This window comes from Brassica oleracea, chromosome C6 (assembly GCF_000695525.1).
Source record: "Brassica oleracea var. oleracea cultivar TO1000 chromosome C6, BOL, whole genome shotgun sequence".
Lineage (NCBI taxonomy): Eukaryota > Viridiplantae > Streptophyta > Magnoliopsida > Brassicales > Brassicaceae > Brassica > Brassica oleracea.
In genome coordinates, this window is record NC_027753.1 from 24,788,598 (window position 1) to 24,808,904 (window position 20,307).

At 37.2% G+C, this 20,307-nt stretch overlaps 4 protein-coding genes across 10 annotated transcripts; all 4 read left to right on the top strand.

Moving 5' to 3' along the window:
• Positions 1 to 1,256: 1,256 nt before the first annotated feature.
• LOC106300845 (ubiquitin receptor RAD23b) lies at positions 1,257 to 4,746 on the top strand. Of its 4 annotated transcripts, none has more exons than XM_013737094.1 (13): positions 1,257 to 1,472; positions 1,691 to 1,852; positions 2,100 to 2,141; positions 2,221 to 2,256; positions 2,349 to 2,419; positions 2,620 to 2,797; positions 2,876 to 2,980; positions 3,064 to 3,129; positions 3,409 to 3,456; positions 3,560 to 3,669; positions 3,764 to 3,848; positions 3,928 to 4,066; positions 4,736 to 4,746. In XM_013737094.1, exons 1-12 carry the CDS (start codon positions 1,407 to 1,409, stop codon positions 4,042 to 4,044), a joined length of 1,086 nt encoding a protein of 361 aa, XP_013592548.1. In that variant the 5' UTR covers positions 1,257 to 1,406; the 3' UTR covers positions 4,045 to 4,066; positions 4,736 to 4,746. The 4 variants fall into 4 exon arrangements, with proteins under 4 accessions (XP_013592548.1, XP_013592547.1, XP_013592546.1 ...); XM_013737093.1 differs by lacking the exon at positions 4,736 to 4,746 and adding an exon at positions 4,241 to 4,344; XM_013737092.1 differs by lacking the exon at positions 4,736 to 4,746 and having other exon boundaries at positions 3,928 to 4,344.
• Positions 4,747 to 4,804: 58 nt separating this feature from the next.
• LOC106300844 (STE20/SPS1-related proline-alanine-rich protein kinase-like) lies at positions 4,805 to 9,287 on the top strand. 4 transcript variants are annotated; one of them, XM_013737089.1, is made up of 22 exons: positions 4,805 to 4,891; positions 5,070 to 5,266; positions 5,355 to 5,609; positions 5,679 to 5,803; positions 5,872 to 5,916; positions 6,006 to 6,087; positions 6,175 to 6,243; positions 6,330 to 6,500; positions 6,600 to 6,665; positions 6,792 to 6,860; positions 6,938 to 7,036; positions 7,123 to 7,190; positions 7,291 to 7,497; positions 7,652 to 7,761; positions 7,834 to 7,934; positions 8,014 to 8,073; positions 8,173 to 8,304; positions 8,388 to 8,436; positions 8,518 to 8,582; positions 8,668 to 8,729; positions 8,826 to 8,877; positions 8,994 to 9,287. In XM_013737089.1, exons 2-22 carry the CDS (start codon positions 5,108 to 5,110, stop codon positions 8,997 to 8,999), a joined length of 2,052 nt encoding a protein of 683 aa, XP_013592543.1. In that variant the 5' UTR covers positions 4,805 to 4,891; positions 5,070 to 5,107; the 3' UTR covers positions 9,000 to 9,287. The 4 variants fall into 4 exon arrangements, with proteins under 4 accessions (XP_013592543.1, XP_013592545.1, XP_013592542.1 ...); XM_013737091.1 differs by having other exon boundaries at positions 4,840 to 4,891; positions 5,020 to 5,266; positions 8,014 to 8,055; XM_013737088.1 differs by having other exon boundaries at positions 4,840 to 4,891; positions 5,041 to 5,266.
• Positions 9,288 to 11,761: 2,474 nt separating this feature from the next.
• Positions 11,762 to 16,110, top strand: LOC106300158 (sodium/hydrogen exchanger 6-like). Its single transcript, XM_013736248.1, has 22 exons — positions 11,762 to 12,101; positions 12,190 to 12,241; positions 12,410 to 12,469; positions 12,587 to 12,611; positions 12,730 to 12,815; positions 12,904 to 13,015; positions 13,103 to 13,165; positions 13,269 to 13,288; positions 13,367 to 13,461; positions 13,693 to 13,721; positions 13,807 to 13,838; positions 13,928 to 13,975; positions 14,068 to 14,128; positions 14,220 to 14,317; positions 14,409 to 14,484; positions 14,578 to 14,597; positions 14,737 to 14,834; positions 14,920 to 15,029; positions 15,166 to 15,249; positions 15,425 to 15,525; positions 15,619 to 15,722; positions 15,828 to 16,110. The coding sequence occupies exons 1-22, from the start codon at positions 11,918 to 11,920 to the stop codon at positions 15,875 to 15,877; spliced, it is 1,608 nt and encodes a 535-aa protein (XP_013591702.1). The 5' UTR covers positions 11,762 to 11,917; the 3' UTR covers positions 15,878 to 16,110.
• Positions 16,111 to 16,285: 175 nt separating this feature from the next.
• Positions 16,286 to 18,989, top strand: LOC106300157 (uncharacterized aarF domain-containing protein kinase At1g79600, chloroplastic-like). Its single transcript, XM_013736247.1, has 4 exons — positions 16,286 to 16,781; positions 16,868 to 17,095; positions 17,207 to 18,652; positions 18,764 to 18,989. The coding sequence occupies exons 1-4, from the start codon at positions 16,452 to 16,454 to the stop codon at positions 18,893 to 18,895; spliced, it is 2,136 nt and encodes a 711-aa protein (XP_013591701.1). The 5' UTR covers positions 16,286 to 16,451; the 3' UTR covers positions 18,896 to 18,989.
• Positions 18,990 to 20,307: the final 1,318 nt, after the last annotated feature.

The window sequence follows — 20,307 nt, forward strand, 5'->3', positions numbered from 1 at the left end:
ACAGAACATAACCTTTGCCTTATACTTGATTATGGTTTTAATCTTCTTTATCGTAATCAAAAGAACGGCTTGCCCTGATGTTCTTAAATCCCAGAGCTTTCCAAACGAGACGAATCTTAATGATCTATTGGACATCTTCAATCTCTATTTGTAGCGTTAAATTCATCTGGAATTGTATACAATAAAACTATTAGACACATAGATAAACCATAAAATTCAATAATCCGTACGGCTTTAACTTCAAAACAACAAAAATCAAAACCTTTGGAGCCGCCTGTTTCACCATGGATTGCATGTTGATGAATCTTTAGCGATTTAAATCTTGAGGAATCGTTAAACTGTTATGTTGAAGGGTTCGGTACTGTAAGAACGACCACTGATCCCGAAGAAAGGTAAGAACCCTAGCTTAAGGAATGATCGGGGAAGATGATCGCTCTGTTTTTTTTTGTTAGAGTTTGATCCTAACTATTTTTTTCCTACGCTAATTAGTTAACTTACTAAATGGGCCTTTTGTGAATTAATCAGTAAATATTCAATATCTCCAGTCTAATAGTTACACCATGATCCATAAAAGTTATGTTTCTATCTTTTTTTTTTTGAAACAACAATACAAAATTCGAATGAATCAGGTTTGTAGAAACGTGAATGAAACCGTTTAAGCAAATTGAAACATACTGATACAAAACATAAACAACTACAGATGTTATATCATTGCAAATAAAAAAATAACACCCGCGCTGGTGCGCGGGTTCGATCCTAGTGAAATGTTAAAAACTGGGAAAAGAACGTGTTGAATTGTTTTATCACCGTGGATATAGTCTAATGCGCTTTATATTTGTTTGGCACATTTAAAGGGACCCCCATTAGCTTCTTGATTCCTTTTGTAATTTGTTAATTTTAGTAAAGCTAAAATTAAGCCCATTCATATCATGGTCCGTGGGTCTTACTTGATACATCTTCTACAATATAAGTATTTTTAATTTCGAAATAATCTAAAACTGTAATTTACTGGAATTATCGAAAGTTGACAATTTGAAGAGGGTTAAAAGGGACAATTATGGCAGTTCAAATTTCAAGTTGTTTTATTAGCATTTACTGGTCCTAAGATGAAGTGATTATGGACTAATGTCCCACTTGTTGGTTAAAGCTATAAATAATTCTGGATTATCTCTTTCAACAAAAAGGAAAAGAATAAAAAAAAAAAAAGGAAAATATGTGTCACGTGGATAGCACATGGAGATCTATTGCCGCGTTTAAAATCCTAAACGCACTGTGTCACTGTTTTAGCTACGGTCGGCTTTTCTGTAGCGTCGCCCTCGATCTCTTCAAACACTGCCTTTTTAGGGCCGTCGATTCTCGCCGGGGTTTCACCGATCCAGCGCCGTCGATTTCATATCCACCAAACGATGAAGCTCACCGTTAAGACTCTCATGGGTCGTCAATTTGAAATTAGGGTTCAGTCCTCCGATACGGTTAGTTCTCGTCCCTTTTCCATGAGTAAAATATCGCGTAGGAGAGTAGAGAAACGCAGGTTCCTCACGTTAATAGCATCAGATCCACAATTTCGAATTGTTGTTCTATTAGTATTTGATATGACTAGCGAATCCTGCCGTGAAGAGAACTTTGGTTTGGTAATGAAACTCTTCAAGTTTGTGGATTATACATATGAATGTGCTTGTTTTTTGGTAAGATAATGGCGGTGAAGAAGAATATAGAGGATTCACAAGGGAAGGATAATTATCCATGTGGGCAGCAACTGTTGATTCACAATGGAAAAGTTTTGAAAGATGAAACTACTCTGGTGGAGAACAAGGTTACTGAGGAAGGCTTTCTTGTCGTCATGCTTAGCAAGGTACCTACACTATTTTTAGGGGAAGCTTTGAACATTAGTTAGTTACTAAACTTAAAATGTATGAAGATATACTAAGAGAAGAACTGTAATCCTTTGATGTTCTGGTCGTGCTCGGGACTCAACTTAAACAAGGATAAAAGCTGTTCTTAGGCATCTGTTTTGTTCATTATTGTTCTCTTGCAGTGATATATATTTATCTTGTCGTGGCACTGACGTTGTCTTTTCCTTTGGTTATGATGAACTGTAGAGCAGAACTGCAGGTTCATCATCTGGTCAGTCGTGTACTCAGGTAGCTTATCTATTTCTCGTGTGTTTGCACATCGCACTTTCTGTCTGATAATTGGAAAAAAACTTCTTCTATTTCACAGCCTGCTTCCACTACTACTACCACATCTTCGACTACGGTAACTTTCTTGCATATATTTACTTGTGGAGTATGTGATGGGATGAGCAGCACGCTCGGTTGTATTAATACAAGTTATTATTGGTTAATCAGCCTGCAGCTCCATCTACAACTCAGTCTACAGCTGTGCCTGCTTCACCTGTTACTGCTCAAGAACAACCAGCGTAAGTCTTATTACTGAAACAATGAGCTTCTTTGGAGAATTTTTTTTTTTTGCATTTTTCCTTCCGTTGGTCTTGCCTACTGCCCCTTTTATGTTTTCCGAAAGTTTTCCATGTTTGACGTCTAGTATGTGTTGTGTAACTTATCTGTTCTGGGTTTCATTATTAGAATATAAACTACTCAATTGAATGGTATGTGGCAGGGCACAGACTGACACCCATGGACAAGTTGCTTCATCATTGGCTAGTGGCAATCGTCTTGAGCCATTGGTGCAACAATTAATGGACATGGGAGGCGGGAGCTGGGACAAAGAAACAGTTACTCGTGCACTTCGAGCTGCTCATAACAACCCTGAGAGAGCAGTGGATTATCTGTACTCTGTAGGGACTCTCTCTATGACATTCTTATTCCTTTAGGCTTTAAAGGATGAAATTATTGACATTTTAATTATATTGTAGGGGATTCCTGAAACTGCTGAAGTAGCTGTGGCAGCGTCTGGTGCAGCCCTTGTCCCACCTGCGTCTGGAGGTCCTAACTCATCTCCTTTGGATTTATTCCCTCAGGTATTTAGTATTATTTGTGTGTATCCAAAAGAGTTGATAGGTGTATTGCGTTATCTTCTCACTCTATGGTTTACTCTTCCTAGGGAACAGTTGCCTCTGCTAGCACTGGTGATCTTGGGACGCTTGAATTTCTTAGAAACAATGATCAGGTTGCTATTTCAACTTCTTTTTGTTTCCTGCATCTCCTCATTGCAAAGTTACTTTTTTTAACCATGTGGCTCTATCCTCATCAGTCATGATTTTGAGCGAATGATTATGGATATGGTTAGAACCACATTTTATCAACTTAAGCTGAAATGTATTTTCTATCATAGCCAATATAACAAGGGATGATAAGCTAAATGTGTATACATGGTTTGACTGTTTGTTCTAACTTTGGCGAATTTCATCAAACATACTCATTTGTCGTGTATTTGTTATTGTATCAGTTCCAACAATTGCGCACCATGGTCCATTCCAACCCTCAAATCCTCCAGGTACTACCGCCATAATTTTCGTTATCCTCATCCGGTAATCTGTAAAACTTATCACTGGTTCTGAGCGTCTTTTGTTGAAAACCGCTGCTTTTGTTACCACCAGCCCATGCTTCAGGAACTTGGAAAGCAAAACCCTCAACTTCTAAGGCTAATCCAGGAGAACCAGGCAGAGTTTCTTCAGTTAGTAAACGAGCCTTACGAGGGATCTGACGGGTAAGTCCTCCAATCTGTTTACTGTACTCTAAGGTTCTGTTTGATGTAATAATATGCTGGTTCATAAAATTTGAAACAAAAAAAAAACCATCAGGGATGCAGACATTTTCGATCAACCCGAGCAAGAAACGCCACATTCCATTAACGTCACCCAAGCAGAACAAGAAGCTATTCAACGGGTAAAACACCATTAATTGTGCAACACTATTTTCACAATGCAACCCTTCTTATTTACGTTGTTTTTGTCCTCTATAACAGCTAGAGGCAATGGGATTTGATAGAGACTTAGTAATAGAAGCCTTTCTTGCATGTGACCGTAATGAGGAATTGGCAGCTAACTATCTATTGGAGAACTCGGGAGATTTTGCAGACTGAGTTTCCAAACACTCTTTGAAAAGTTTGTCCCTTTTCATCTACATCTTGGCGTTATTTTACTTACATTATCTGATTAGAATTATTAGTGTGGTGGGATTTTCTCTTTCTTACTTCAGTTTTTTTTTTGCTTGAATTTTCTTTACTCCATTTGAGGTTTTCTTACAACTCGTGTGGTTGGTTGTTGCGTTTGTGATAGATTCCTATGTGAGCAGAGATGCAAGATCACGTAGTTCTCGAGGGGATAAACATAAAAAACTGTAATCGATATTTCATCATATCCAAACTTTTTCTATGTTGTGATTTATTGGCAATTCACGGGTTTTTCGGTGTTTGAAAGATGAATCATTACAAGTGTTGCAAAATAAAAAAAGGTGAATCATTAAGACAAAACTAGTCTAGAAAAAACCCGGTTTAGTTTGGTACAAATTATTAAATCATTCATTTTATATGTTGATAGAGTAGTTATATTTAGTTATAGTCCTAAACCGGATTTGATTATTCCTGAATCGAATATTTAACAATTAATTTATTGTAGTTTTTCTCATACATTCGTGGTTAAATATTTAATGAAATATAGACGGTCAGTTTTTTTTGTTTAGGATAATATTTAGATATATCTGATTTTACAAGAAATTTTCTTAAATAAGAAAGCAGAAAGAGACCTAAAATGGCGGGATTCCAAATTTAACAGATATTAACAGCCAAAAAAGCTATTGAGCGGCGATCCGATTCTGACTCTCTCTCTCGTTTTCGTTTCAATCATCTTTCTCGAGAAAATTTTGATAGAAAGTGCAACCAAAAAAGCAGAGAGAGAGGGTTCATCATCATCAATATCTTCATAAACACGGTATCTATCTCTTTCCTTTTCTCTCGCAATTTCTGATTTTTTTTTTATATGGTTATCGTGATGTTTCCGGTAACGATTAACTCTACCCCGCCAATTATAATCATTTGAATCTTATCTTTGTTTCCCAGATTAATTTTTTTATTCTGTAGATTAATTTACGCCCAAGCAACTTTGCCAGCTAGGTTTGATTTTTCGCCCTAGAGAGTAGAGACCACAATGGAGAAGAAGAAGTATCCCATAGGGCCAGAGCATTACACCATCTACGAGGTGATCGGACAAGGTGTCAGTGCCTTAGTGCATCGTGCCTTGTGCATCCCTTTCGATGAAGTTGTTGCTATTAAGATTCTCGATTTTGAACGAGATAACTGCGACCTGGTGATTCTTTTCTCTTTTGCTCTTCATGATGTTTTTTTTTTTTTTGCTATTGGCTAAGCTAATTAAGTGGTTTTAATTTTGGTACTAGAATAACATCTCTCGTGAAGCGCAGACGATGATGCTTGTTGATCATCTCAATTTGTTGAAATCGCATTGCTCTTTCGTTAGTGATCACAATTTGTGGGTCGTCATGCCTTACATGTCTGGCGGTTCTTGTCTCCATATATTGAAAGCTGCTTACCCTGATGGCTTTGAGGAAGTTATTATAGCTACGATTCTGCGCGAGGCCTTGAAGGGGTTGGACTATCTCCATCAGCATGGCCACATTCATCGTGATGTCAAAGTCGGTAACTTTTCTATTCTTCATAAAGGGAATGTATTGGCTTCGTATTGAGTTATCTTTTTGTTTCAGGCGGGGAATATTTTGCTCGGTGCTCGTGGCGCGATCAAGTTGGGAGACTTTGGTGTATCTGCGTGTCTCTTTGATTCGGGTGATAGGCAACGTACGAGGAACACATTTGTTGGAACACCTTGCTGGTAAGTGTGGTGGTAACCAATTTGAATTTACTTCTCATGTGGGTGACCCACCTTTTTTGCTTTAATAGGATGGCACCTGAAGTCATGGAGCAGTTACATGGTTATGACTTCAAGTACGTTTAACCTCGAGTTATTATTATTCTATTTGCTTATGTTTAGTTAGAGGAGAATATAGTATTCTTATTTGTAACATCTACTTCAGGGCGGATATTTGGTCGTTTGGTATCACTGGGCTAGAGCTTGCACATGGCCACGCTCCTTTCTCTAAGTATCCACCAATGAAGGTTCATAGCCTTTTTAAATCTACATTTCAGCTCCATAATCTATAGCTCAGTTCTAAAACAAATATCATATTTGAAATATGGTTTCAGGTTCTGCTTATGACCTTGCAAAATGCACCACCCGGGCTGGATTATGAAAGAGATAGGAAGTTTTCAAGGGTATGCTCTTGGTGTCAATCAATACTATACATTCTCCTTTGATTTGTTGGCTAATTATCATCTCAATTTGTGCCTCTTTTCCTCAGTCTTTCAAGCAGATGATTGCTAGTTGTCTAGTCAAAGACCCTTCCAAACGCCCATCTGCCAAAAAGTTGTTAAAGCATTCCTTTTTCAAGCAAGCGAGGTCAAGCGACTACATTGCTCGAAAACTTCTGGATGGGTTACCAGATCTTGTTAATCGTGTTCAAGCAATAAAGGTTTGATATGTAGAAATAAGTAGTTATTCCATATCTTTTCATTTTATCAGTCAGCTTCATATGATGAAAATTTATGAGGAATATGCTTTCTGTATGCAGAAAAAGGAAGAAGATATGCTTGCACAAGAGAAAATGGCAGATGGAGAGAAGGAGGAACTCTCCCAGGTTTGTGTTTCCAGTCCAAAATTGCTGGCTCTCTTTATTTATGTTTGAATCTTGAACTGTTAGTTTACAGCTCAAATTGTCATGCAGAGTATTTAGCCTTTAACTTCTTGTCGTAGTAACATGCAGAATGAATACAAGAGAGGTATTAGTGGGTGGAATTTCAATCTAGATGACATGAAAGCCCAAGCTTCATTGGTATAAACTTGGTCTCCTCTAGCACATAAAAAAGTAATTCACTGTGCTTCAAATTATGACTTTCTTATTTCCACCAGATCCAGGACATAGATTGTGGCTTGTCGGAGAGCAGTTTATCTGAAAGCACAACTTCGTTGCAGGCTCTAGATTCACAGGATATGCAATTAGAGACTCAGGTGTCTCCTCTTGTAGAGATTTTCCTCAGCTAGAAATAGTTATATACTCAAAGGTTTAAGAGTTTTTTATTACTTAATCTCTGCAGGAAGATACTTGTCAACTTCCTAATAAGTATCTCCAGCCCCTTATTCACCGAACTCTAAGTATCGCAAGGTCTATCTGCTAATATCTCTATTTGGAGTTTTCATTTTGTTATCTACTTGTAACAACTAGAGGTGAATAAACTGAACAAGTAATAATTTTGGCTGGGCAGGGATAAGTCTGATGATGATATAAGTCTTGCCAGCCCCAGCTATGATAACTATGTATATTCCTCTCCCCGTCATGAGGATCTGTCTCTAAATAATACAACTGTTGCAAGTGCGCATGCAATCAATGAGAAATCAACGGACTCCACATCTATCACAGCCAATCAACCAACAGAGATTCTAGCAGGAAGCTGTGTCAGTAAGGGAGAGAGGTTAGTCCTTTTAACATGTACTGTTATTGTAAGAGCTTGTTAAGATACTAGTCTTACTGTTTAACCGTTACTTGTCTCTTATAAAGTAACTGAAAACCTGATGTCAACGCTCATATTTACTGACTATATATGTAATATGTATGTTAATTTCTAGTGATAAAACCCAAGATCAACTTCAAAATGGGTCAACCTGCAATGGGGCACATCCTACAGTGGGAGGAGATGAAGTACCAACGGAGCTGGCTGTTAAACCACCCAGAGCTTGTATACATTTCTATCTAATCTAAACATCCATGTGGATTAATGCTTTTTCTAATTAATTAAATGGTGTATCAGTGTCAGCGAGCCTAGATGAATCTGACGACAAATCAAAGCCGCCAGTTGTGCAGCAAAGAGGGCGTTTTAAAGTAACTTCTGAAAATCTTGATATTGACAAGGTAACCAACCTCTTCTTGTTTGCTTAACTCACTTTTTAAGCTTTTTTATTTGTATTCATATTAACTTTCTCTTTATCAGGTGGTTCCATCTCCAATATTGCAAAAGAGTCACAGCATGCAGGTTTGTAATAGTTCCGAGGTCAGCCTGATCAGCTGCAGACACAAACTATCAATATCTATTACCAAAACTATTTATCCAAAGAGAAATACAAAATAAAACATTGATGTGGTTATGTAGGTGCTCGGCCATCATTCTGCTGCTTCTCTACCTCCCTCTGTTTCAGGAGCTGATGTCCCTTTACCAAACCTAACCAGCTCATATGTATACCCGCTGGTATATCCAGTTCTGCAGACCAATATATTGGAAAGGGTATGTATGCCTTATTCTTTCAATATACCTAGTAAAGATGAAACACTTCGTTGCATAATTTACATCGTCCCGAAAAAAAACAGGATAACATTCTGCACATGATGAAAGTACTCACCAACAGAGAGCTGACAGGTTAATTTCTGCCTCCATTCACCCTTCTGATTGCATTTTTCTTGCCAGAGTTTTTGAATGTCTTTTATTTCTCTCATGTAGAGGGACGTTCAGCTGAACCAGGAAGCGTACAACAACCTAATGTAGCTCCTACTGAAAAATCAATGGTATGTAACCGTATTTGCAAACAGTAGAATTTATTGAATCATATGAATTGGAACTCAGCAGAATTGTTCTTGGATTGAATCACAGCTTGAAGCAGCACACGAAAGAGAGAAAGACTTGCTCCATGACATAACCGACCTGCAATGGAGGTAAGTAACTTCGACAATCTCCTCCTTGTGAAATACTTCTCTCTCAGGTTGTATTATCTATAGTCCAAACATTCTTTCTTGTGTGTGTGTCCATAGGCTCATCTGTGCAGAAGAAGAGCTTCAGAAATACAAAACCGAACACGCCCATGTAAGCTTGAGTATATCTAAATACAATCATCCTGTCTGCAATCTTTTCAATTTCAATTATGTGGTGAGTCTATGACCACCAAAACTCATGCCTCCTTTGTTCAAATTTTCTCACAGGTTTGATTTCCTTAAAAACCTCAGGAGATGTGTGGTATCTAAGTATAAGAAGTTTGGATTCATCCTCAATAAAGATATAAGAGATCTAATGAAGGAAAGATTTGCTTTCAGATGTTTTGTAATTTGATTCATAAGTACATCACCCTTGTCCCTAACATCACTTCTGTGTTATATATTTGACCTTTTAGGGTTAAGTAATATGTACCATGGTAGCTATTTGATAACCATGGTTACATAATGATATGTGTAATATTGATACAAGAAGGGTTATTATTATTTTTTAAAACTTTTACAAGATGGGTTATTGAGAAGCATCTTCATAAGATGATGATATGTGGAATTATGTATTGTAGTATATATGTATGTTTGGATGCGTGTAAATGAACGCATCTCTGGGACAACTAAGACTTGTCCTCATGTCGCAGAATCCATGAATTCTATATTCAGTCATAATTGCTTCGGAGGTGATACATAAACTAAAATAATATACTCACGTGAATACCAAGTCAATCGAATACCAATATTATGTTCTATCATGTTCTAAAATCAGAAAACCAAATTTTAAAGATTCAAACAGAAGGCAAAATTTTAAAGATTCAAACAGAAAGCAAACTGTAGTACAGATTAACACCTTTAATGCATCAATCAAACTAGATAATATTTTCAAATCAGTGATATTGTATATCCTGTGTATATTGTTGGAACTATTTTTTGAACATTATGAATAAGGTATTCATATGTCAAAAATGAAGTTTTATTTGAATGAGAAATGAAGGTCTAATGTTTGTGATTTGAGAATCTTGTATAAAGTAGCAAATACATACATTAGATATTTGATCTTGGATTTGAGCTTTGATTTGTTAGTTGTACTACATGTTCGTTAACTTAAATCAAATATATGTTGATCTTTTATATTGATAAAATATAAAAAAAAAATCATTTTAAAGTATATTATTTAGTTGAATTGGTCAAACAAAAAATAATTTTATTATTTAATTTCTTGGTCAAAATGTGGAATAAATTCACATAATAATTGACAAAAATTAAATACTCCATTAGTGCACCATGGAGGTTTTATTTTTTGTGTTGAAAAATGAAACTTGTGCTTCTCATGATTTTTCTATAAAAGAGCTTGCTAGAATTATAGAAAATACACACATTTATACACGATCAACAACAACAAAAAAAAGATACTCCCACTTGAATAATTTATTTTTTAGTTTTTTGAGTCGGAGAGTACGTCACAGAAATATGGTCGATAGATTCTGTTTTTCGGTGATGGTAAACAGAATTAATGCTGCAGTTGTATCATGGGAATCTGAGCGCAATGAAACCGTCACACTTCAGGGCATTTAAATATTTAAGGAAAGAGATTAACTATCTCGACTCTGCAATTCTTCTTTATTTTTATATTTCGGTATTGAAATTTTAATTTATGTTCTTATTATTCTTTACAAAAATCAGTTGTCCTATGGTAGTAAAATAAAGTTCCTACATATATTACAAGTAGGTAGTTATTTTTTTGGACAAAAACTCATTTTTCTAAATTTGACTGGCTGCCGAATCTAGGTTTAATCTAGGCAGAAAGGAACATTATGACTAGGCATAAAAACCGGAACCGAACCAAAATATCTGAAAACGGAACCGGACCAAAACTCTCAAATACCCGAACGATTCTTATATTTTTATATCTGAAATAACTGAATCGAACCGGAACCAAAACAAGAACCGAACGGGTACCCGAATATATAAAAATATTAATTATATATACGTATAATATAACTAAATATATATTTTTAATTTAAAGATCTGTTAAAAGTACCCTAAAATAGTTGAAGATAACTAAATTATTATAAAGTATCCGAACTACCCAAAGTATCTGAAACTATCCGGATAGTTTTGTCCGAAATATCTAAAGTAATCCGAAATTCTTATCTAAATCATCCTAATTATTTGATATTTTACCCTAAATAACCGATATTTTATCTGAATTACCCGAATTACCCGAACCGAAACCAAATGAGAACATAATATTTTCTGGGTTTTTTCCGGTTCCTAGTTTTACTATTTGAACCGAACCGAACCCGAAACTATCCAAACCGAACCGAACCGAAAATAAGTCAAGTAGTAAATTGATTTTTTAGCCCCCTACCCGAACTACCCAAAAACTGAAATACCCGAACCGAACCGATACCCAAAATGCCCAGACCTAATTGTGACTGATTAAGTAGTTGATATACTAAACTAATTACTTGATTTTGGATGAAAAAAGTTTAAAATTTTAGAAAACGAAACAAATTTGATTCTAAAATTAAAAATAAATTAAAATTTAATAATTATACACATTTTAGTTAATTTTATTTCTAAAAATTAAAAGTAGAACTAAAATTTTAATTTTTCAATTTTAGACATTTAAAAAAAAAATTGTTTGAAACTTATTACTATTTTCAATTAAAATAAACATAATTTAGGTATTAAATGAACATAATTTTAAAATTTAGTGTATTAAAATAAATAAAATAATTATTTAATGTACTAAGTTAGATCGTAAAAGAGTTTGAGTATTAAAAATCTTAACAAAATTTAATTTGAATATTTTTATGGAATTTAGTTGAACCGTCATTAGAAATTCTTAATTATCTATAGAGCCGCTGAGCCGAATAATTTTTATCGTGTTTAAAAACTCCTAGGCCCATTAAAGCCCAAAACGGAAACCCACCTGAAAAGTCAATGGGGACGCGGATTCCCCATAAAACGTTAAACGCAACTCCAGAAACACAAGAAAGTCTATCCCCACGAGTTTCATTAACTCACATCGGTAGGGGAACAAACGCAGAACACGAAGAAGAGCAAACTCGTTAGAGAGCTGCAACTAACATTTATAGAAACCCTAGAATTTCCAATTTAGGGGGAGAGGCGTGACGATGTCGGAGCTGCAGATTTCGCCGGCGATTCACGATCCGCAGGGGCAAGAGAAGCAGCAGCAAGCCGCGGGAGTGGGGATTTTGCTTCAGATCATGATGCTTGTCCTCTCTTTCGTACTTGGCCATGTCCTTCGCCGTCATAAGTTCTATTATCTCCCCGAAGCTAGTGCTTCCCTTCTCATCGGTTTGTTTCTTCGGTCTCCTCCTCACTCATTTGCATTGCGATCGAAGGTTTTTGATTGATTCCTTTGTTGAAATTTGTGTGAAATTAGGGTTGATCGTTGGTGGTTTAGCGAACATCTCGAACACGGAGACTAGCATAAGGTTCGTTGAACTTCTATTTTAATTTATTTTCTAATAATTACCAATTTTTTTATTGCTGTTTTCTGTCCTTTTTCAACTAACCTGGAAACTAATATACTTAGATGAATATGTGTATATACGTATGTAAGAAGTATTCTCCAGTGCTGAATCGATATTCGTTTTGTTCAGGACATGGTTCAATTTCCACGATGAGTTCTTCTTCCTGTTTCTGCTGCCACCAATCATATTATATCCTTTATTCGAGTTTGTATTGCATATATACGTCTCTATGTGACATAATTTGTTTTCATGATTCTCAACTTTGCAACAAAATGTGTTCTTTTCCTTGACTTAACTTGTTTTCACCCAGTCAGGATTCAGTCTACAACCCGTAAGTGCATAGAGCTCTCTTGTCTTTAATTGTTTTTCTGTTTGATTTCACCATCATAGATCACATCATTGCTTGTGAATTCTTGATGATGCTTACTTTGTTTCTGGGTTTTATGCAGAAACCTTTCTTTTCGAACTTCGGAGCCATTGTCACTTTTTCTGTACTTGGAACTTTTGTGGCGTCCATGGTTACTGGCGTGCTAGTGTATGTATCTCTATCCTGTGAATGGCTTCTGTTTGTTGACTGGAAAGGTCCTCCTTTTGTTATTCATAAGCTCTTTTTTCTATTGAAGGTACCTTGGCGGCGTGATGTTTCTAATGTACAAGCTTCCATTCGTTGAGTGTCTCATGTTTGGCTCCCTTATCTCAGCCACTGATCCTGTCACAGTCTTGTCTATATTTCAGGTACTTCCTTTTGCTGATTTTCTGAGAGATTCTCTATTTTCGAACCAGGAGATATCTACCACATCTTACTACTGTATTGTTTTGCAGGAACTTGGATCGGATGTAAATTTGTATGCTCTGGTCTTTGGAGAATCGGTTTTGAATGATGCTGTTAGTAGTGTTTGAGTACTGATTTCTGATTCCCTAGATTAGAATGAAAAAAATATCACATTACTTATTAGGCTTTTCTCTTTTTGTATGTTGCTTTTGGAAGATGGCCATATCTCTGTACAGGTATGTAAGCTAATTCAAAATATACTGTGAAAGACGATATTGTAAGATATTTTAACCAGGGTTTAAAATGGGGTGCAGGACAATGTCCTTGGTAAGAAGTCAATCAGCTGGTCAGAATTTCTTTATGGTGATAGTCAGATTTCTCGAAACCTTTGTCGGTTCAATGTCTGCAGGTTTGCTTCTGTCATATGCCTTCCTTTCTCTATATTTGTATGTTAACATGCATGGTTTGTCATGGACGCTGCTAAATATCTTATTGACAAGTTTGAGCAACCTAAGGAAATTAATATATGAATACCAAACTAAATTTGATCTTTCAAGCATCTCAACTTTTCCAATGTCATTATATTTTCCTATATGTGTGCTTTGTGGGTTATTAAAGCGACAAATGTGTGTTTCTGCAGGGGTTGGAGTTGGATTTATATCTGCTCTCATATCCTTTTTTGGTTTTAGTTTCTTATGAAATAATTTTGTTTCACTTCATACATAAACGAGTTGTTAGCCTTAATGCAAAGCACCTCTTCAAGTATGCAGGGCTAGATGTTGACAAGTGAGTGATCATAGTTCTTCTATGTCTGGAAGTTTTCTTATGGTCCGCATTGAAATATTTTATTCTGATTTTTTCACTCCTCCTTTCAGTCTGCAGAACTTGGAGTGCTGCCTCTTTGTGCTTTTTCCATATTTCTCGTAAATAATTTCTCCCTTATATAAATTGCTTTATTGTTTAGTTCACGCTCTTAGAGATTGTACGGTTGTTAACTTTGTTTTCCTTGTGCTAGATACATGCTTGCTGAAGGTCTCAGTCTATCTGGCATCGTATCGATTCTATTTACTGGGATTGTGAGTTGTCATTATATTTCTATGAGTCTTGTGCGATATGATTCTCAGCCAAAAGTAAAGCAGTATAATGGAAATTGCTTGTGCTTTTCAGGTCATGAAGCATTACACCTACTCAAACTTGTCTACAAATTCTCAGCGATTTGTGTCTTCGTTTTTTCATCTGATATCTTCCCTGGCAGAGACATTTGTGTATGCAATTGATTCGTACACTCTCAAGCATTTTGATGGTTGATTTCTGTCAATGGTCTGACGTTACGTTGCCAAATGATCAAATCTGCAGGTTCATCTACATGGGTTTTGATATTGCCATGGAAAACCACAGTTGGTCACATGTGGGATTCATCCTTTTCTCCATTGTAAGGTTACGCAAGTTATATTGGTTTGAAATTCAATTTGTATAAACTGCTGATGTTCCTTAACTTTTATTTTATCTATCCTGACGAATCTAGCTGTTCATCGTAATTGCAAGGTACGCTTTTTTGTTTCATTTCAGGATCTTTTGAAATCACGTCTGTGTGTATAAATACATGCATTCATTTCCAAATTGCAGCTTTTGTGTTGTATTTCGTGTCTGATAATGTTACTGTTGGCGTGTATGTCTTACTCAGGGCAGCGAATGTGTTTGGTTGTGGATATTTGGTCAACCTTGTACGACCTGCACATAGGAAAATACCTATGACGCATCAAAAAGCACTTTGGTACAGTGGTAAGACACTGCTCTTTGTTTCCTTATGTACATATTGTTTTTCATTACCTCAATAAAAAGTAAATAAGACATGTGAGTTTCATAGGACTTCGAGGTGCTATGGCCTTTGCTCTTGCTCTGCAATCTGTTCATGATCTCCCAGAAGGACATGGTCAAACTATCTTTACAGCAACTACAGCAATTGTTGTTGTAACGGTAAGCAATCCTTCTTTAAAAACTAAAAATTTGCTTAAAACTGAGCTCACCGACCAGAGGGTTTCTATTACTTGATAGCTGAGCCAAATTATATTGCATTTTATGTGATCATTGATGCTACTGAAACGGATTTCAGGTGTTGCTTATTGGAGGATCCACTGGTACAATGCTTGAAGCCCTAGAGGTTGTAGGTGATGGCCATGATGCAACCCTTGGTGATGTAAGTCGAGTGGAAGTAATAATATATATATAGTTATACATATATTGGTTGTTTACATAGGCGTAGTGTCCCAAAAAACCTCTTATTTATCTCTTCAATGTAAAGTTAATCTTGGTCTCTCAATGCAGAAAACACAACATGGTTAGTACCCTGATCTTTTATGTTCTTTTGTCAGGGCTTTGAGGTGGTGAACGATCGGTATATGAATAGGTTCGATGATGAAGATTCACCATCAGGAAGTGGATTCAGGACAAAACTAAGAGAGTTCCACAAGAGGTAAATTACTGATTAACCGCTTTCAAGTTTGTATTAAAACACATGAAACAAAAAAAACAAACATTCGTGTTGTGTTGTTATGTGTTTATGCAGCGCTGCGTCATTTACAGAACTAGACAAGAACTACCTAACACCGTTTTTCACAAGTAACAACGGAGACTATGATGATGATGATGATGACAATGAGCATCACCATGGTAACAACAATTTAATAATACTCAACTACTATTTCAAGCTTTTGTTATTTCTATACACCCATTAAAACTTGAAACCGTTTTCTTTCTCTTTTTTTTTGTGCGCAGAAGAAACAACTCCTTTTACTAGAAGAGTGGATTTTTATAACCGGGGATAAAATTTTATGAGACAGAAAAACCGAGTTGGTTCACATCGACAGTGAGATATCATAGTGAAGCAGCGGTTGATGTACATAAAAAAACAAACTGGATCGTGGTCGACAGTAATAGTAGTAGTCAGATTACTCTGAACTGTGTTCCTGTCCTGAACCTTAGTGGATTATTGTTTTGGCTAACTACATTCACAAAAAAAAAACCTTAATGGTCATGGATGAGATTATACTTGTCAATATCCCACGAAGCGTTATTTATAGTGTTTTGCTTTGAACAAAATCAGTCTCATACTCTGATCAAAGATGCTGATATCGAGAGAGAGAAAAAAGTCTATCCGGTACAAACCGGTTATCACTCAACCAACCACATTGTCCCTAACTAATAAGCTTGTTGTGGAGACAGAATTGGTTTTAGTTGCTGTCGGAATTTCCTCTAATAGAGAACGTCACACGTCACGCCAAAAGTGTGGTCCTGGACCACGAAGTAAGTAAACCAAGATCTTCTCTATCTCTCTCTTTCTCATCTCTCTCTTTCATGGCTGTTACTGGCTTCTCTCTCTGATTTTCTCGAAGTTACACGATGAGTCTCGTGGTTGGTCAGTCGCCGCGTTTAACTCTAACCGGCGACGGCGTTTCCTTACGCAATTCGAGAAGAAACGGTGAAAAATCCAAACTTTTCTTGGTGAATCAAAGGAGATCAACGCGTGCTGCTCTTGTTCAAGCTAAGCCCAGAGAAGACGGAGTGGTGGCAAGCTCTTCCCCCTCCTCAAAACCGCCGGTTATCCAATACCGACGAGCTGATCTCGCGGATGATCTTCAAGCGGAGGCACGAGCCTTAAGTCGTGCCGTTGATGCCTCTGTTTATTCCCCGGAGCTAATCGCCAAGAAACATGGCTCTCAGCCTCTCAAGGTTAATAATAGCTCTTTCCTGAGTTCGTATTCTCTGTAAAGTTTTCAACTTTGAACATAGAGAGATGATTATTATGCAAAAACCAGGCTTTGCGGAGAAGTCTGGAGATATTGTCAGCTTTAGCTGGCTTCGCGCTGAAGTTAGGGATTGATCAAAGGCAAGGGAAGCTAGAGGTGAACATGAAGAAGAGAGCTGGTGAGCTCCGAAGGATCTTCACTCGTCTGGGGCCCACTTTCGTTAAGTTGGGTCAAGGTTTATCCACCCGACCCGACCTCTGTCCACCTGATTACCTCGAAGAACTTGCTGAGCTTCAGGTTCTTCACCTCTCTTCTTGATTTACTCATATATATATATATATATAGGAGAACATCTCTTTCTCTCTCTATCTCTCTAACTTTGTCTATCTCTTTTGAGTGCCTAAGTAGGATGCTTTGCCAACCTTCCCTGACGCAGAAGCCTTTGCTTGCATCGAAAGAGAGTTAGACTCATCTCTAGAATCCATCTTCTCCTCTGTATCCCCTGAGCCGATCGCAGCAGCTAGTCTCGGCCAGGTTTACAAAGCTCACCTCAGGTACTCAGGCCAAGTTGTCGCTGTCAAAGTCCAACGCCCCGGGATCGAAGAAGCCATCGGTCTCGACTTCTACCTCATCAGAGGAGTTGGCAAACTCATAAACAAGTACGCAGACTTCATCACCACCGACGTCCTCGCCCTCATCGACGAGTTCGCCTCCAGAGTCTACCAGGAGCTCAACTACGTCCAAGAAGCGCAGAACGCTAGGAGGTTCAAGAAGCTCTACGCTGATAAAGCTGATGTTCTTGTCCCTGACATCTTCTGGGACTACACGAGCCGCAAGGTGCTGACGATGGAGTGGGTCGAAGGAACTAAACTGAACGAGCAAGTTGCTATCGAGAGCCAAGGCTTGAAGGTTCTTGATCTCGTGAACACAGGGATCCAGTGCAGCTTGAGACAGCTCTTGGAGTATGGTTTCTTCCACGCTGATCCTCACCCTGGTAATCTCTTGGCGACGCCTGATGGGAAGCTAGCCTTTCTAGACTTTGGTATGATGAGCGAGACGCCGGAGGAAGCTAGGTACGCTATCATAGGCCACGTTGTTCATTTGGTCAACCGAGATTACGAAGCCATGGCGCGTGATTACTACGCTTTGAAGTTCTTGTCCCCTGATGTGGATGTTACTCCCATTGTCCCAGCTCTCAGAGACTTCTTTGACGATGCGCTTACTTATACCGTCAGCGAGCTCAACTTCAAAACGCTGGTTGATGGTTTAGGTGCTGTCTTCTATCAGTATCCGTTTAACGTTCCGCCTTACTATGCGTTGATTCTGAGGTCGCTTACTGTGCTTGAAGGCTTGGCGCTCTACGCAGATCCTAACTTCAAAGTGTTGGCTGCTTCTTACCCTTATTTTGCTAAAAGGCTTCTCACTGATCCGAACCCTTATCTGAGAGATGCTCTTATTGAGCTTCTGTTTAAAGATGGGAAGTTTAGGTGGAACAGACTTGAGAACCTTCTGCAACAGGGAAGTAAAGATAGGGATTTCTCGGCGAAAGAGGCTTTACAGCCTGTTTTGAAGCTGCTGCTTGATCCAAACGGCGAAGAGCTTAGACTTTTGGTGATTAAAGAAGCTGTGAGAGTCAGTGAAGCGATTGCGTTAGGGACCGTTGTTGATACGTATAATTCAATGCCTGTGTTTTTGAGATCTCTTGTCTTCAGTGGAAATGGGAATGGTCCTCTTGCGATGAGTGCCGGGGAGATGGAAAGCACGCTTGAGCTTCGGGACCAGGTCTCGAGAATATGGAGCCTTCTTCAGTCTTCGGATAGCTTTGACCCAGCTATTTTGCAGCCAATAGTACAGGTAATAATATATCATTGACATTGTGCACTAACCTGATAACAATGTACTTGATTGATATGTGTGTGATAAGGTAACTCTTGGATTATTGTTGTTGTTGTTGTTGTTAATCAGGTGTTACAGCAACCGGAAGCAAGAAGACTTGGAGGACGTGTTGCAGGAGGTGTAGGGCAACGTCTTGCAGCTAGGTTTCTTCAACAGCTCCTTCGAGCCACAACCCCATCTTCTTCATCACCAATCCCATAGATCATATTTTCTTGTCACCAATGAAAGGATATAGATTGTATATTAACCACAGAATTGCTTCATGTTATAGTAACATAGTATCATTCTTTCTCTTTGTATTTTTACTAGTAAAAGAAAAAACAAATTCAAAGAGCTTATGACAAGAAACACATTTTCAGAGAAAATAAAATTAAAAAAATTAAAGAGCTTGTTACTCATCTTCTTGTTGTTGAAGGTAGGCTTTGCGTGCGTTTATATTGCATGATCCGGCTCTGTTTCTGGCCCAAGCAAGCTGACTCTATTTTCAAAGGTTGACATGTTTAAAGCAAATGAAATCTGATTTGCTTTTGATCTCAAACGATGAATCTCTTATCTGACATGTGTGTATCAACACAATGTCATACACATAAATCACAATCAGATAGGTCAAGGACCAAAAAGAAACTAAGTGTAGTCTATTTTAGGGCCTGACTGTTGTTGCATCCAACCATATTGAAAACAGCTCACACATGTTACTTCACAGGAACTTGGTTCAATACAGTTCGTGTTCATTTCAAAAGGATGACGTGTAATTGCCCCTTATGAAAAAACAAAACGCTCCGGATTGCTTGGTTTGGTTGGCGCCAACTTGGCACATCTGCCCGTTGTTGCTCAGTGCTCGCCGTCAAGAGTCAATTAAGCCACCAATGATTAACAACACTTGTATGACTTATGCTGCAACTATTCCATGATTTTTCTTTTAATTTACATGAAATTATCATATTACTAGGGTCGGACCGCCCTACGGGCGGGATTATAAATAAAAAATAATTAGAATAGCTAGAGTAAAATTCTATTATAAAACTTGATATATAAGTGACAATTAGTCAAATGTTTTGTTGGGTTAAAACTATACTAAATATGGAATGTTTATTACATAATATCATATGACACTATACGGAATGAACCAACAGAATATCTCAAACCATTTTAGGATTTATGTTTGTGGCAACAATTACTTTATGATATGGAAAATGTTTTGCTGCCGCAGTCGAATGTTTATGTTTATGTAAACAATATAAACATAATATCGTCTATAATTGTTGTATTTTAATGTTGATATACCTCCATTTTTAATATGGGATGTTTTATATGATTTTTTCTAAATTATTTTATCTAATTGTGTAAAGTTACTGTAAGTAATTTCATTTTCCAAATTTACATGTTTGTAAATATATATTTATGTTAGTGAAAACACACAAAATCTTTATTTTTGGAAAAAAATATTCATAATACATTTCTTACTTTTAAAAACATTTATGTAGTTTTATATAAAAATATTTCAATTAATAAATGTGATTGGAAATATAAATAGAATGGTGTCCAAGAAAAAGCTCCAACATCTCATTTAAACTCCGACTGTGTATATAATACCTTTGTAATATTATAATACC